The sequence below is a fragment of the Eublepharis macularius genome, chromosome 2, assembly GCF_028583425.1.
Source record: "Eublepharis macularius isolate TG4126 chromosome 2, MPM_Emac_v1.0, whole genome shotgun sequence".
Lineage (NCBI taxonomy): Eukaryota > Metazoa > Chordata > Lepidosauria > Squamata > Eublepharidae > Eublepharis > Eublepharis macularius.
Genome location: NC_072791.1, coordinates 15,686,603 through 15,704,610, shown reverse-complemented (window position 1 = coordinate 15,704,610; position 18,008 = coordinate 15,686,603). Strand labels below are relative to the sequence as shown.

Sequence of the window (18,008 nt, the reverse complement as noted above, 5' to 3'; positions counted from 1 at the left end):
AGTGATGAGGTTCAAGAGACAGAACTGGGGGCTTTAGTAGGAAAAGGGAGAATATAAGCAAGTCCCAGCAGCCTCACTTACAACAAAAAATCAAGTAGCTACTGTAAAGATCCAATGTAGCATAGAGGCTACTGCCTTGGAATGAGACCAAGGTCCACTTTCCACCGAGGAAGAACATCGCGTTTCCTTGGGAAAATCTCTCTTTGCTTGTCCTACCTCTTAAGGTTGTTGTGAGGATCAAAAAAGGGGGAGAGATTCACATATGCAACCCTGAGTCCCTTTGAAGGGAGAGCAGGATTAAAAGGGCTGGCCATTGCAAGATTTTAGGCAACATGGTGGAAGGAGGCGGCGGCGGCAAGAGGGACTTGCAGGTAGATGCACCTCGTCCCACAGGCAGTCCGCTTTGGGGGCCAGCCTATTATCTCTTCCCATTACCCATTCCAAACAACCCAGAGGCAAAGTTCCTCATCAACCAGGGCTATCCAATCGCTCTAGGCCACCTACCCTGTGACCACAACGTATCTGCCATTTGGTTGGTCCTTCAGGCGTTCAAGGGTCGACAGCAAAATCTTAGCCTTGCTCTGACCATAGAACTCCACCTCATCCGAGAGCAAGCCGATCTCCCTGGCCAGCCGGCCAACGGGCTTTGGAATGCAAGACCGAGAGACTTCGATGTCACTGAAGGCAAAAAAGAAGGTGGGGGCGGTAAGTGGCGGTTGAAGAATTGTGTTGCTTTTTTTTTACTTTTAAGAAGCTAGGAACACTGATCGTTTTTTAGCCGGATGCAAGACAGTCCTATCCTAGAGAGCATTTCAGTGATGCTTCAGAGCACATATGCGCTAATACTGATGAAGATTTACTGCATAAGTTTTGCAGCATAATTGTTGCTTTTAATGCTGATGAGCTTTAATTTATTATTATTTTTGCTGGTTGGTGCTTTGGGGAGGGGGTTGCTTAAGTACCCAGAAAATATGATGTTCTTATTTATTTGCATCAGTGACTGAAGACACAGGGTAAGACACTACCACACTATTCAGCCAATAGTGTTGTGTTGCTCTAGAGCAAGAAGGCTTCCTTCAATGTGAGATAGTATGGAGGAAGGCTCCTTGCACCAGAGCAGAGTTGCAGGATACAACGCACTGAGTTAGATCCCGTGGCTGGGGCTCAGTGGTACAGCATGTGCCTGGCATGCAGAACGTTCCAGGTTCAATCCCCAGCATCGCCAGTTAAAAAGGTCAAGGGGTAGCTGATATGAAAGGCCTCTGTCCAAGACCCTGGGAAGCCCCTGCTAGTCTGAGAGGTCAGTACAAATCAGTATACGACAGCTTCATGTGTTCATGGATCCATTTCGATTCAGGGTGTCAGTCTTCCCTGCTGTCGGGAGTCTTCCTTTGAGTAAAAAGAGCCAGTTTGGTGTAGTGGTTAAGAGTGACAGGACTCTAATCTAGAGAACCGGGTTTGATTCCCCACTCCTCTGCTTGAAGCCAGCTGGGTGACCTTGGGTCAGGCACAGCTCTTTCAGAGCTCTCTCAGCCCCACCCACCTCACAGGGTGATTGTTGAGGGGATAATAATAACACACTTTGTAAACCGCTCTGAGTGGGTGTTAAGTTGTCCTGAAGGGCAGTATATACATTGAATGTTGTTGTTATTATTATTAAGATGCCTCATGTCACAGGTAGGCTCTTCATGCCATGGAAAAGTGTCAGTATCAAAGGAACTGACTCCAACCCAGTGAGTCCTATAATCTAGGACCCTGCTCCGTACTTTTCCTTTTTGCAGTGGGAAGCTTAACTCCCAAAGTGGAGAGCGAGACGCAGAGGAATGCCCCCTTTCCCACACAACACTGCCAACTCAGAACACACATCCAAAAAGGGTGTGTGCATGTCTGCTTCACTCACTCACTCACTCTCCCTGTTATATCTTACTTCACATTTCATCTATATGCTTTATGGCAGCTTTACAGCAGTTTTTGCAGCACTGCAATCGAGAAATACACACAACGTATCCAGGCAGGGGCCAGTGCCGATTTCATCAAAAGAACACAGGAAGAGCTTAGCTCTCCCCAAGGAAAACAGGTGCTGTGATATTGGAATGCACCAAATCTATGTTTTGCCTTGGACCTTTCAGATCTTTTCTGCAAATAAGTAGTTCCTTGGTAAGCACAGCAGTGACTCAGATTATATAGCTGCTGTTCCCAAAACACAATATACCCCACAACTCATCTGCAAAGAGCAGAACAGAGTCATATATATAATTATGCTATCCGTGGGAGTTTTTCATGTCTAGCCTTTACTTACCTTGGAACAGGGGTTCTGGGACTGAGCTGGTTGTACTGAATATTCCACTTGCCAGGCTGGTATTTCTCTAGAAAACGCTGGGCACTTTCTACTGTGCTCTGAAACAGAGTGCAAAACACAAAGGCCAGTAAGAGGCTAGTTAAGCAGACACAGTCCTATTGTGCAGTCTTGTATCCTGGCGCATGCATTGCAGTTGGCTGAAATCTACAAAACCAGCCTGGAGAGATGGAACAGGATTTTTGGCAAGGCAGACTCAGCAGCTCTTCCCCTCCCAGCTGTCCCAGCCAGCAACAACAGAATTATACAACAATGCAGAACCTGTGCAACTTCCACAAGTGGTAAAAATTGCTTTTGGGGTGCATGTGTGTAAAATTTAGAGTCCTGAAGTATGCGCACAAGTGGCCAGAGTGAAGTCCATCTATCTGTTCAGCCTGTGAGCACCTCTGGAACGTTGAGAGGGGACTGGGCACAGCTACAAAATGGCTGCCAGGGGAGGCAGGGCCAATCACAAAATGGCTGCCATGGGAGGCAGGGCCAAAATGGCTGCCATGGGAGACTGGTCCATTCACAACATGACTGCCATGCAGACTGGGGCTGATCACAGAATGCTGGGAGGTTCTAAGCCAAGCATCCACCTATGGTGGAGGCAGCTGTTTCTGAATTGGTGCTCTCTGCAGACACTGGGAGCCAGTTTGGTGTAGTGGTTGAGAGAGGCAGGTCTCTAATCTGGAGAGCCAGGTTTGATTCCCCAGTCCTCTGCTTGAAGCCAGCTGGGTGACCCTGGGTCAGTCACAGCTCTCTCAGAGCTCTCTCAGCCCTACCCACCTCACAGGGAGATTGTCATGAGGATAATAATAACATTCTTTGTAAACCACTCTGAGTGTTGCATTAAGTTGTCCTGAAGGGTGGTATATAAATCAAATGCTGTTGCTGATGTTATTATTATTAATAATAACTAGAATAAGAGGTGCCCTTCTGAAGCACCTCTTATTCTAGTGAAATAGAGGAATGCTAGGACTGGGTTTGTAGAAGCAAGTGGATGCCAGGAAACATACTAACAGAAACCACTGCAACCATGGGACCTTACTGAAGATTTCAGAATCTAAAATTCAATCTGACTATGTACCCTACAGCTACTTCTGGGGAAAAAAATAAGTTAGGTTCAGAGTGGAGTGGGGAGAAGAAGGCAGCTTGTAAGCTGTCCGCAGACACAAAGCCAGAGGATAGTTTCAGGTGGGTCGCTGTGTTGGTCTGTAGTAGAAGAGCACGACTCAGTCCTGTACAGGGCTTTTTTTCTGGGAAAAGAGGTGGTGGAACTCAGTGGGTTGCCCTCGGAGAAAATGGTCACATGGCTGGTGGCCCCGCCCCCTGATCTCCAGACAGAGGGGAGTTTAGATTGCCCTCCGCGCCGCATGGCACGGAGGGCAATCTAAACTCCCCTCAGTCTGGAGATCAGGGGGCGGGGCCACCAGCCATGTGACCATTTTCAAGAGGTTCTGGAACTCTGTTCCCCCACATTCCCCCTGAAAAAAAGCCCTGGTCCTGTAGCACCTTAAAGATCAACGAGCCAGAGAACGGCAACCAGTGCAAGATCCTCTCCATAAACCGCACACACCTACCTGCATCAGCATAGCTACAGTCATGGGTCCAACTCCCCCAGGCACTGGGGTGATGTACGCTGCCCTCTCCTTGGCTGCACTGTAAGCCACATCGCCCACAACCCTTTTCCCACTGGGTTTGGTGCTATCTGGAAAAGAGGGAGGGGAGCAGGGAAAGAAGACACATCACGCATCACAGCCGCAAAGGGAGAAAAACGGTAGACCGAACATTTGAAGTTTTTTTTAAAAAACTGGTGAATATATCAGAGTCTTAAGCAGAAGCGATCTCCACTTCTTGCTGAGCATGGCTGTGGTGGGACACGGCTCAGTGGTAAAGCATTTGCTTGACACGCAAAAGGTCCCAGTTCAATCCCCAGCACTTCCAGTTAAAAGGAACAGGCAGGAGGCGATGGGAGAAGCTTCCTGAGACCCTAGAGAACCACAGCTAGTTTGAGTAGGCAGTACTGATCTTGATGGACCGCCGCTCTGATGTAATATAAGGCAGCTTCATGGGTGTCTGTAGTGGCAGAGAACACGACCTGCATAAAGTGGGTCACTGTTTCAATCTGTGGCATCTCTTGTTAAAAGGACACCAGACAGTATGTTGCTAGGAAGCCCTCTGATTTTCCCGAGATCCTGACCTGGATAGCCCAGGTGAGTCTGATCTTGTCAGATCTCAGAAGCTAAGCAGGGTTGGGCCTTGGTTAGTAATTGGATGGGAGGCCTCCAACAAAGACCAGGGTTGCAGAGGCAGGCAATGGCAAACCGCTATAGGTCAGCTATGACTTGGTGGCACTGTCCACCACCACCACCAAAAAAAATCCGTATTAGCTGTGACGGAGGACATTATGGGTCCCTCTAATCCAATGGTCTGGTCAGATATCAGGATGCTTTGGAGAACTAGTTTTCTTCAAGAACGATGTTTGCTCAAGTTTCATGAGAGGTTTTTTTTGTGATAGAAGCTGTTTGGAAGCATTTCCTTGTCTATCAGAAGACAGTATTTTGTTTCAGATGAGGTTACAAATTGGAATAAGGAAGCAATGCAGCAAAAACCTGGAGTGTCTGTTTTTTAAAAAAATTATTTATTTACATCATTTATTGTCCACCTTTCTCACTAGGACTCAAGATGGATTACACAGAGTAGGTCAATATGATCATGGCTGAAACATTCAACAAACAATACGATAATGTACGGATAGCAGAACAAACAAGCAGAAATCTGATACAGAGCTAAAAATAGTGCTGAAACAAAACATAAGCAAATTGACATGATATACTGCAAGACAGAGAAATTATCCAGTTGAGCATACTTACAGCAACAGACAGTACACAGTAGTATAGTCTACAGTCCCTTTCCAATGGATCTATCTGAACCATTTCCTTACAGCACAGTCCTATTACCAGTGTAAAAAAATCTGTCCTGAATAATGCACAGTTTTACATAGTTTTGCGCAGGGCTTTTTTTCTGGGAAAAGAGGCAGTGGAACTCAGTGGGTTGCCCTCGGAGAAAATGGTCACATGGCTGGTGGCCCCGCCCCCTGATCTCCAGACAGAGGGGAGTTGAGATTGCCCGCAATCTCAACTCCCCTCTGTCTGGAGATCAGGGGGCAGGGCCACAAGCCATGTGACCATTTTCAAGAAGTTCCGGAACTCCGTTCCCCAGCGTTCACCCTGAAAAAAAGCCCTGGTTTTGCGAAAGCCAGGAGAGTGAGTTTTTCTGACCTCTTCGGGCTAGGGGTGTGCACCCGAAAATATTTGGGTAAACCCAAAGCGGGAGAACAATTTGGGATAACCCATATCCTGAAGCGGGTGTTTAAATGCTTTAAATGAACCTTTACAGAGCACATCGAAGCTCAAAGCAGCACTTTTCTTGCCATTTGCAAACGGCAATAAAAGTGTTGCTTTCAAATGCCTGCTGCTTTACAGCTGATGTGAGGGGATTCCCCTCTCATGAGCTGAAAAAAGCTCTTTAAATGCTGGCTGCTTTTTTTCAGCTGACAGGAGGGGGATTCCTCTCTCATCAGCTGAAAAAAGCCTTTTAAATGCCAGAAACTTCCCGAAGTGATACAAATCGCTCCAGGAAACTTTGCTTCGGGATTCCCGAATTGGCTCAGCAATGCTGGGGCCAATTTGGGAACTCTGAATCTTTCCAAATTGGGCCGATTCAGGTTAAAAACCCGAATCGGAAACCCAAGCACACACCCCTACTTCAGGCAGGCTGTTCTGTCACAATAGTGGGGGCCACTACAGAAAATGCACATGTACAGGCAGCTATTGATTTTGCACATGTACAGGGTGATACCTACAGAAGGGACAGCCCACAGACAATGCAATATGATTTGACTTGGAGAAATCTGGAACCGAGCAGGGATCAGAAGCAAAGTGTAAGTATTAACAAGTCACATTAAACAATGCAAAAATTATACAGTAGAAATCTACTTAACAGCCTCTGATAGTACAAACTATATACAGCAGTACAGTCTACAGTCCCTAGCCCCTTTACCCTAACCTTTTACTTTTGCGGTACCTTAGAGACTCACACATTTATTAAAGCATAAACTTTCATCACTTGAGCTCACATCAAATTTGGGAAATTGTTGAATCGGATTTTGTCAATAACTTTTGAGAGTAATAACCAGGAGCTCAATAAGTCTGCCAATTTTCTCTGTCTTAAGCAGTGTTAAATTGCTGGACATAACAAAGGAGGCTGTCAATACAGCCAAACACAGTTGCTGTGAACAGTTTCTGAGCTGATCTGCACAATTTTCCAGTTTTGCAAAGAAAAGTCACAAATGAGGCCTTTTAAGATGTTCACATCCCCCCCCCCCATGTGTACAAATCTTGCCGAGAATTTACTTCGTGCATCTGACAAGGTGAGCTCAGCCTTATGCCACAATAAATCTGCTTGTCTTCAGACCACAAGACACTGTTTCATAAGAGAGAGAGAGAGAGAGAGACCGCTGGTGCTCTTGCACACAAATAGATTTGGCATCCACGGCCATCTTCGGCTTCTCTGAGGGCTCTCTTAAACCTACTGATGCAGAAGAAACGAAGGAGGTGGATGCTCATGGCATTCAAGAAAGCTGGCCATGAATACAAGCCAATGGTTTCCTGGCCTGCCAACCCTCTAGTCTCTGTAGATGTTTGTGCAGTCATGCAAACCCTAAAGCGCTGGCAACTCTTGCCCATCAATCATCCTAATCCTTTTTTTAAGTTTAACTGCAACTGCTGCAATCAGGCTAGAGCAGATGAGGCATCTCGAAGGCACTTGTGATGAACTTCGAACCCCAAGATCTCCAGTGCTTTTTGCAGGGAACGCTTGCTACTGGGGCGGAGCGGGGGAAGACTTTTGCTAAAATACTCCACAAAGGAGGGTGGCATAACTAAAACAGAGACAGCCAGCGAAGTGGTTAGAGTGTCAGACTAGGATCTGGGAGATGCAGGTTCAAATCCCCACTTTTTGCCATAAAAGCTTGCTGAGTGACCTTGGGCCAGTCACACTCTCTCAACGTGTCCTACCTTGCAAGGTTGTGATGATAAAATGGAGGCTAAGAGAATGATGTCAATCACTCTGAGTTTCTATTTGGGGGGAAAGTGGGGTATTAATGAAGGAAATTAATAATAAATAAAGCAAATCCAGTTTTAAAGGCAACACAGGGGGCTGTGCATACTGCAAGTTGTTAACAGAATCTTTTTTTTTTAAAGATCCCAACACGGGTAACTGGGGCAATCATTTAGAAGGTGGGAAAGAATTCTCTCTTGGTGCATCTTTGCTGTTCACGAACAACAGACAGCGAAGGAAGGACAACTTAATAACAACATTCAGTTTATATACCACCCTTCAGGACAACTTAACGCCCGCTCAGAGTGGTTTACAAAGTATGTTATTATTACCTCCACAACAAACACCCTGTGAGGTGGGTGGGGCTGAGAGAGCCTTGAGAGAGCTGTGACTGACCCAAAGTCACCCAGCTGGCTTCAAGTGGAGGAGTGGAGAATCAAACCCGGTTCTCCAGATTAGAATCTCACGCTCTTATCCACTGGTGCTAAATGCAATGCAACAGGAAGGAGTATTCACTGCAAGCTGTAAGCCCACTTTTTAACTTTTGCTACCATATGAACTGCCTTATAATGATCAGATCCTTGGTCCATCCAAGTCTTAACTACTGCGAGCAGCAAGACTCTAATCTGGAGAGCTGGGTTTGATTCCCCACTCCTCCACTTGAAGCCAGCTGGGTGACCTCGGGTCAGTCACAGCACCTAGGAGCTCTCTCAGCCCCACCCACCTCACAGGGTGATTGTTGTTGTGGAGATAATAATGACATACTTTGTAAACTGCATTGAGTGGGTGTTAAGCTTCCCTGAAGGGCGGTATATAAATTGAATGTTATTATTATTAGTATTATTATCTATTTCAAATGGCAGAGGCTCTCCAGGGTTTCAGGCAGAGGTTTTCACACCATCTCCTACCTGATTCTTTATCTGGAGAAGCCGGGAATTGAACCTGGGACCTTCTGCATGCTAAGCAGATGCTCCACCAGTTGAACTGTGGCCCAGCATGCTGGAAAGTGCTCTCAAACTCTTCACAAGATTCTCAAGTCTCTCATTTTTCATTGACGCTTGCCAAACCAGCAGAGAGACGGAAAGAATTTACTTTCTTGGCGGATGGGCTCCCTGGGTGAACTTCAGCTTGGGAAGCTATTCACCAGAAGCCTCTTTCGGAGTGCCATGGGTGGATAAATTATTTCGATTAGCCACACCTGTCATCAAACGAAAGCTAAAATAATGGGAGCTGAGGAGTGCTTTAACAAAGAAACATATTAAAAACCCTTCCATTAGGTAATTACGATAAATGACTGATCGCTTATAAAAGCAGCGTTCTCCTGGAGGTGCATGATGTGGGAGGATGGCAGCCATTTGGTAGGAATGACTAATCCTCGTCTTTAAGTACCTGAGATCTGCATCCTTAAACCAAAGAGAAAACTCAGCAGAGACTCACAATCCAGCCTCCGGTTCAGTAATTTCACTCACTGGAGGTGTCAAGGGGATAGTGATTTCGTTCAAAACTTGGCCAAGGGACAACAGGCAGAACACGGAATCCTGCTGTGGCTCAGAAGAAGAGCATCTGTTTGGCATGCAGAACGTTCCAAGTTCAATCCAGTTAAAAAGTTGAGGTAGAAGATGCTGAGAAAGGACTCTATCGGAGACCCTGCAGAGCATCTGCCAGTCAAATACTGATTGTGTTAGACCAATGCTGTGATTTGGTATAAGACAACTTCATGTAATCTTGCTAAGGGGAAGAACTGTGGTTTTGTGGTACAGCATCAACTTTGCATGCAGTAGGTCCCAGGTTCAATCCCTGATATCTATAGATATAAAGACAAGCATCTTGACTGACACATCAATGCCCAACCCAAACCCCTGGACCTAGAAACATGAAATTTGTGGAGAACGTTCCTTTCGTTATATAAACACCCAGTAAAAAGGGATTTTAAGAAATTCACCCCCTAAGGGGATATAAAGGAGTAAAAGGGATACAGCTTCCTTGTGGGGCTGGCAGGCTCCTGCCTGCTTGCACCCCCACTCACTGCCAGCTCGGCCACTCTTCCCTGATTGGGCCAGCCTTTCAAGGTCATTTGCATATGCGGGCTGATTGGGACTCACAACATCCCACACTTCAGTCCCTCCCCAGAGACAGCTGGAACAGAGGTCATTTGTGTATGTGGTTTGATTGGTCCTCACCCCCACCCACACACATTCTAAACAGTAGTCAGCTGCTATTGGGAGTCATTGCCAATCTTCCTGTGGGGCCTGGCTGTCCTCTGTGGCTGGCAGGCTCCTGCCTGCTTGCACACCCCTCTTTCTGATTGGTCAGCTGTGGAACTCTGTGTTCTGAGGTAAAAATCAGGTTAAGAAACCTGCAGACAGTTGAAGAAAAGTGGTAACTGGATTTAAAGTAGTTAAATACCATAGTGAAACATGGGTATCAAGCTAGTCTGCATATAAAAGATCTCCTTCTTCTTCAGTGACCATTCATGGATGATGGGAGGGGAAGGGCAGTCAACAGAGCCACTTAAGAGTAAAGCACAATATGGTACCTGTGGGTGCCATGACACCCGCCAGTCCTTCCGTTGGCACCCACCAAGCTTTTCAGAAAGTGGGGAGGGCACTGTAAGACAGAGCTTGTTATTGGCTTCCCTCATTCAAAATTTTCCACTTGAGAATGAGGAGGTCTGGGAAGCAACTGGGCTTTCCTTAGTTTGGGTTTGCCTCTTGTGGCAGCCATTTTGGGGTGGCAGTCAACACCCCCTCTCAAAATTCCAAAGGTGCCCACAGCCTCAAAAAGGTTGGGGACCCCTGCTCTAAAGATAAAGGAGTCCTTGGCTGTTCTGCAAGGGGTTAGTCAAGGGTCTGAACAGAGATTGAGCAGATAGGCCTCAATGATTTGACTGGTCCAGATTCCATGACACCCAGTATCTTCTCCAGACACAAGGCCCCGCCTGTATGGCTTGGATCTCCACTGTTCTTCAAGCACTTGTAGCATACCTTAATTTGCTCTTCCTTCTGATTCTGCAATACTGAAACCCTGGGATAGATTCTACCACTCCACTGAGGAAAGTATGAAACGTTCCTCCCATGGTTGAGCTGCTTATAATGCAATCTTAAGCAAAGAGTTAAGCCTACTAACTTAGATCGGTGTGTTTCGGCTTAGGCCTGTGTTGTTGTGGAAGAAAGATAATAATAATAACATTCAATTTATATACCGCCCTTCAGGACAACTTAACACCCACTCAGAGCGGTTTACAAAGTATGTTATTATTAACCCCACAACAATCACTTTGTGAGGTGGGTGGGGCTGAGAGAGCTCTGAGAGAGCTGTGACTGACCCAAGGTCACCCAGCTGGCTTCAAGCGGAGGAGCTGGGACTCAAACCCGGCACTCCATATTAGAGTCCTGCGCTCTTAACTACTACAGCAAACTGCCCCCCCCTTCTCTTTCGGGAAAAGTTTTAAAGGCTTTATCTACACTACAGAAATGCAACAGGCAAAGAACAGAAGTGCTTTGGGAAACAATAAGATTCAAGTCCAGTAGCACCCTAAAGACCAACAAGATTTTCAAGGGATAAGCTTTCAAGAGTCAAGCTTTCTTCACCAGGTACCATCAAGCATCTGACAAAGGAAACTTTGAGCAGAACCACAAGTGACAAAAGGCACAGATTGGACACTTGTCAGCTTCCCTCAAGTTTTGATGGGAAATGTAGGCAGCTTGGCGGAATGTTGGACAAGTGACAGTTGAAAAGTCCATTGGACAGCAGTCAGAGAGTGAAGCTGCGAGACCAGGATGCCTACATTTCCCATCAAAACTTGAGGGAAGCTGACAAGTGTCCAATCTGTGCCTTTTGTCACTTGTGGTTCTGCTCGTACGTCTCTCAAGAGCTTATATCTTGAAAACCTTGTTGGTTTTCAAGGTGCTTCCTGGACTTGAATCTTGCTGTTGTACTGCAGACAAACCCAAACTATCTTGGGAGAAAGAGGAATCTGATCAACCAGGCATTCCAAGTCACGAACTGGAGCCCACTTAAACTTATGACACATACTAAAAAAATAAGAGCCTTTAAGATGTTACAGGATTTGTTTATTTTTGCTGCCACGGGGCAACACAGGGTGCTGACCAATCCAAGCGGACAATGTTGTTGATTATGAGAACCTCAGAGGTGTTATGGATTCACACCTTGAGAAGCCCAACCTAGCAATCAGCCACCTAACTGGAAAAATTCATCACATATTTTTCTTTGGATTTCTCTTGTGAGCGCGCGCGTCCAAAAAGCTCAGACGTGCTTTCTGTCAACTCTTTTTCTCCAGTTCTTTCAGATGGGACTGACTATTCCATTCACAGACAATTTCACTGGCTCACACTGAACCTACCCGAGCTCCAAAGATGACTCTGCCACATTCAACCAAAAGCTCCCCCACCCCTCCCTGATACTTTTAAAGCACTTTTGGGCAGCAGTGGACCTCTTCGCTTCTTGGTACCAAAAGTTGTGTTTACATCTGAGCGTGCTGGCTCTTCTGGGAGACCGACGGAGCCAGCTCCTATTGAAGGTTCACTACACACTTAACTCTCTGGAATTTGGAAAACCTAAAACACACTTTCACATGTTCCCACACAGTATACAAGAGAACATGTCCCCCATTGTCAATTACCTGGTATGTGGTTGATCCCGCAATCTATCACGACTGCACCAGGTTTAATCCATTCACCTTTCACCATCTCTGCCTTGCCGGCTGCAACCACCAAGATATCAGCTTTACTGACCTGCAAAACACAAACCACAATCACAGCAGGAGTCCACAAAAAGGCTCTATGGAGCTCGCCCTCCTTAAAAAGCAGTTTTTCAATATAGAAAAAGATTTAAGGGAGGGTTCTAAGAAAGGTTAATAAATGGGAGCATCTTCATTTATGAACAGTCAAATGTGTGGATGGAATATTTAGATAACTGCTAACTTTAGCCGTAAGAAAATGGTTAGTGAGTGCCTCAGAAATAAAAGGTCACTCCAGAAATAACACGTCAACATCATACATTTTCTTTAAGTCAATCTTCCAGCGTCACAGATCTGACTTCTTCAAAACACACACACACTCACAAACCCTCCTTGCAAACAGAAGACTAGCACCTCAGGCGAAAGGCTAGGCTAGAAACTCTTCTTCTTGACATACTGGCTATATAAAGGCAAGGAGGTTTGTCCTACAACCTCCTACTTGCAGAGTACAATTCTACAATTTAGATGTATGCTAAACAGTCATACATTTAGATGTATGACTGTTATGGATTCTGCTACAGCCTGATGCAACCTCTCCTACTTTTGGTGCAGAAAGTTTTCACTGAAACTGGAGCACTGCTTCTGGCTCAACTCTTTGCCAGTCCACTCAGCTAACAGGACAACCGGAGGTTCACGGGAAATATGGAACTGGCAGTAGGATGTAAAAGATCGCTTAAGGCTCTGGAGAACTTCCGCCAGTCTGAGTAGATAACACGGACTTTGATGGACCAATGGTTTGATTCAGTATAAGGCACCTTCCTTTGTGACGGCATGCATCGTCTACCCCTGTGCTCGAAGACGGACACCAGTCTAAAGAGTCTTTCACCAACAGAAGTGACTCTCCCTCCAGCAGAAGAACGATTTCCATAGCTGAAAGACTCCTTAGGCTAGAGGGCAGCTTCCAGCTTGCGTTTCTTGGAGATGATCCCAACTGAGCAAGATACTGCTGAATGAGGAACACAAAAAGCTTGCCCTATACAAAATTACACTCCTGGGCCGATTCCACATGGCTTACCTGAAGCTGGGACATTGCGGAACATGCCAGAAAAAACACGGAAGATCGCGTTTTCTCGCGCGAGTTTTGCAGGATGTCACGCAAAACTCGCACGAGAAAACATGATCTTCCCCGTTTTTTCCAGCATGTTCTGCAACGTCCCGGCTTCAGGTAAGCCATGTGGAATCGGCCCTGGTCCAACACTCTATATTCTGACCAGTAGACGTGGTCCAAAGCCTCAAGCAAAAACCTTCTCCTGCCTCCCCCAGGATCTTTTTCAAGCAGAGATGCTAAAGGTTGAATTTAGGACCTTTCTTATGCAAAACGTGCATGCTTCCATCATCCCTGCCACAGCCACACTGAATCCAATTTTCATAGCTGCACCAGCTGGATTTCTTTTTGCACTCTGCCAGCAAAATCTATTAGGAGTCTACGCTTGCTGAATGACCCTTTTCTGGAAATAAATCAATGCAGCTGAGATGGTGCCTCAGCTCAATGGCAGAATACGTGCTTTGCACGAAAGCTGGACTTGCTATAAGTCCTTTCATCTCTGGGGAGAAAAGGATTACAGAAGGAAGGCTGGGAAAGACCTTGACAGAAGGTATTTTTAAAAGAGCAGTTGTCAGACAGCACTAGCAAGACTGAAAAATGATCCGGCTCAGTAGAAGGAAGCCATCTCTATAAATTTTAATCACACATTTTGTCCTCTCAGTTATCGCGTGTGATTAAAATGTTGGACTCGCATCAGGAAGAACCAGGTTCAAATCCTCATTCTGCCATAGAAGCTTGCTGGCTGAACTTAGACCAAACACATTCTCTCAGCCTAACCTACCTCACAGGGTTGTTGTTGTGAGGATAAAGTGGAGGAGAGGAGAATGCTGTGCAAGCCATTCTGGGTTCCCCATTGGGAAGAAAGGTGGAACATAAATGAAGCAAACAAATTAAATACACCCCGTGAGACAGGTTAGGTTGAGAGTGACTGGCCTAAAGTTGTAGAAAAGAGCAAGAGTCCAGTAGCGCTGTCATGTCTGTGTACAGCCATGCCATGGTTGTCTGTTTGTTATATTGCTTGTGCCACAGTATGCTGAAGCTAGATTGCTCTATTACTCAATTGATGTGTAACTCTCTCTGATCATCTGTAACCATATTGTAGACGTTACTTCCTTGGGACCCAGAAACGGCCTCTCCTGTTATCTTAGAGAAATATGTGAGTCTCGGCTAGCTGTGACCTTGGTGTGTCTAGATGCCAGTTTTCACTCCTTTTCCCAGATGCTGGGAATACTTTATTGTGTACCGGACGCATAGTCATAACTGAACAGATTCTCACAGGACTCTTGTAGGCTTGCGCACCAAAACCTTAACTGTCATTTGGAGCGTGGGAAAATCAATTATAAGAAAGCCTGTTTGATTTGAATTACCACTTCTGCCAACTGTGATGGAGAACAGACCTGAACTGCATAGATCCTAATAAAGCTGTTTCTGCTGGAACCAACGTGTGTTCACTGCGGATGGGCTTGAGGGGTTTACCTGCCAGGGACTGACAAGCACCCGTAAGACTAACACAATTTTGGGCAGAGTATGAGCTTTCGTGAACCACAGCTCACTTCTTCAGACACCTGCTCTTCTCTACTGCTACAGACAGAGTAATACGGCTACCCATCTTGATTTGGCCCAAAGCCAGATCAAGATGGGTAGTGAATTTCATAGCTGAGGGAGAATCTGAACCCAGGTCTGTCAGGTTCTAGCCCAATGCTGTAATCATAACACTCCACTGGCTCCTTCTACCTGAACGCAACTAACAGAACACAGTTGCCCATGGTCCTATTTGCCGTTTTAAAACATATAAATCCAGATTGTTTTAAATAATTCCAAGTGTCAAAATGTAAGGACCACAGTGCTATGTTTCCATAGCAAGGGAGGTGCTCTGCACACCAAGAAAAGTCTTCCAGCCTTACTTCTTCAGCCAGTGACGCCGTCTTGGAATGGCACGTGGTCACCGTGGCGTGGTTCCAGAGGAGAAGATCGTGCATCGGCGCTCCAACTATCTTACTACGCCCAATCACTACAGCTTTCTTGCCTGCCACCTGGATACCTGAAACACAGAACCTCATTTTAAACAACAGAAACCCAAAAGGCCGGGGTGAAGTTTGTGGTGTGGATGGTCTTGCTTCCTACACTACACTGTAAACCCAGTGCCCCTGAGGAATTTCGAAATCCTAGTTAGATCAACTGGTCTACGAACAATGGGAAAATATGTGGTTAAAAGGGTTGAAATTTACATTAAGTTCCAGTCTTAAGGAGAATTTTTATAAGGCGATGTATCAATAGTATATGACTCCTGAGAAACTGGCTAGAATGTATAAGGGTATGTCGAATGTATGGTGGAAATGTACTCAATATGAAGGATCGTTTTTTCATATATGGTGGTCTTGTAAGTTAGCAAAAATCTTTTGGAAACAAATACAATTATTAATACTGTCAGGCTATGGATGACAGGCTATGACAGATAGATCCCTGTACCATTTTAGCAAGAAATCCAGGCTCTTGGTTAAATGGCTTTATTCAGAAATGAGATCATTTCCACAGATATGTCAATAGGATTACTCAGAAGCAAGGTAAGCATCTAAGCAATAAGAACAGGTTGACAGGAATGGTAACGTGGGAAAATCCTTCCTCTTAACACACATGCATTTACTCCTCCCCCCTCCCAACAGTAAAACAGGACTTTTGGCGCAAACTCATCCTGAGAGCGTCTCACATATTTGTACTATCAGGTCGAGACACTGAGAAAGCAAGAGATCAAAGTTGAGACATAGCAGCGCATGGGAGTGAGCAGTATACAAGGTCAGAAGCACTGAAAGTTTCTACAGTCCGTTAGATAAGGCACCTGAAGCTTCAATAAGCCTGTGAAAGCAAACACTTCGGCATCGGCTATATGACATCAAGTTACAGCATGAAACATTGGTTCGGAACAACAGGTCAGCATTAAGTAGTGGCATGTTTGGGGCACAGACATGACAAATACGGAAGATTGAAGTGCAATTGAAACCTGAGACATTTTTATTGGGAATGATGGCGTTTCAGCTGGAAAAAAGTGCCAGCACGCTCATTTAATATATGATTATAGCAGCGAGACTATTATATGCTCAAAATGGGAAGAATTCAACTCTCCTCACAATGGAGAAATGGCTAACAAATATGACAGAACTGCCGAAGATGGCAAAACTTACTTCACTGACTAGAAAAAAGTCACTAAGTTCATTTGTTAATGAAGAGAAACCCTTCATAGACTTATTTATACAAAACAGATAATGATTTGAGGATTTCTGGACTAAGGGATTTTGACATTAGAAAAAAGACAGCTTTTAATCATTACCAAGAGAAAATGTAGATTTGACATGATTCAAATATTTGTTTCGGAGAAAATTGGAAACCTTTTCGTTCGGATTGTTGTTTCCTTATTTTTTTTGTATTATGTGTGTTTTTATATGTGGATTAGTTCTTTTTGCTTTTGTCTGTTTTATTAGCATGTGTGCAATTGTAGCATTTTTAGGTTTGTTTTTAATGATATAAAACTCTTAATAAAAAAAAACATAAAAGAAACAATCCGTCCCGGGTTTTCAGGGTCGATAGTGATACCGACACGGAATTGTGTGGGTGCTCCCTCATTCCTCACCTGTTTGCCGGATCAGTTCCATGCACCCTTTGGGCGTGCAGGGGATGAAACAGTCACCGAGGTCACCTCGAGAAAGCTTCCCCGCATTGATGCTGCTTAAGCTGGGAAGGTAAGAGGAACAGCAAAATCAAATCTTTTTGCATTTGGTAAGGAAAGTGATATCAAGCTTGTACCTGCGCAAGCTTTTTGGTAAGGTTGATGGACTCTTGCAAGCTCATACCCTGGAAAGCTAGATGGTCTTTAAGGTGCTACTGGACCCGAATCCTGCTCTTCTGCTACAGACCAACATGGTTACTCACCCGAAACTAGCAAAATCAAAGGCTTTCAAAAATGCTTAAGGCATATTCAACATTGCTTTCCCTCCCCAATGGGGGCTCCAAATTGGCTTACAACTTCATTCTTCCCTCATCTTTATAATCTTCACAACCACCACCCTGTGACTGAGGCTGAAAGAGTGACTGGACCAAGGTCACAGAGCGAGCTTCCATTTCCACAGCAGCGATTTGGACCTGGGTCTCCTACACCACACTAGTTTTCTCTTGATCTGAGTAGGATTCTCCGTCTCTACACACTTTTTCTGCTTTACATTGATTTGGGATTAAGTTCAATTTGCCACATCCTGCTAGTTACAATAGAAACTGACCGGCTGCTGGCAATGACAACGAGCGTGGTGTAGTGTTTACTTTAGCTGGGGACACTGCTAAAGAGAGATTATTCCACTAAATCTTGCAGAAGATATGCTCTGATCAAAGGCATCTTTGGGGAAAGTCAACATCTCTGAAGTCTGAAGAACACATGGCACTGCCCAGGTCTTTATTATTATTACTTTTAATCTGAAGCATCTGTATATCACTTATTCAAAAAACCACATTCAAAGCATAAAAATCACACAATAAAAAAGGGCATCTCTGAATTTCTCCATTCTCCAACTGAAATAATTGTGATTCTTCCTTAATAGTGGCAGTAATGGAAAAAGGGGACAGATGACTTCCTTAATGTTGGAAGAGGAGGATCCAGAGCTGTCCCTCTTCTCAGGTTTCAGAGGGGGACAAACCAAAGAGATAGAAAGATACAGAGGTCAAGGCACTCTGTTTACTATTGTTTACTGCTCTGACTGTCC

The 18,008-nt window shown here is 45.1% G+C and overlaps 1 protein-coding gene across 1 annotated transcript in view; it reads right to left on the bottom strand.

Annotated features, from left to right (window-relative positions):
• Positions 1-18,008, bottom strand: part of MTHFD1 (methylenetetrahydrofolate dehydrogenase, cyclohydrolase and formyltetrahydrofolate synthetase 1) — a 93,749-nt gene that overhangs the window by 53,753 nt on the left and 21,988 nt on the right. Inside the window, exons 6-11 of the mRNA XM_054969853.1 lie at positions 16,889-16,989; positions 15,168-15,304; positions 12,102-12,213; positions 3,919-4,046; positions 2,300-2,397; positions 505-678 (exon numbers count right to left, since the gene is read on the bottom strand). Coding sequence (XP_054825828.1) covers positions 505-678; positions 2,300-2,397; positions 3,919-4,046; positions 12,102-12,213; positions 15,168-15,304; positions 16,889-16,989 — 750 coding nt within the window. The remainder of the gene's footprint in view (positions 1-504; positions 679-2,299; positions 2,398-3,918; positions 4,047-12,101; positions 12,214-15,167; positions 15,305-16,888; positions 16,990-18,008) is intronic.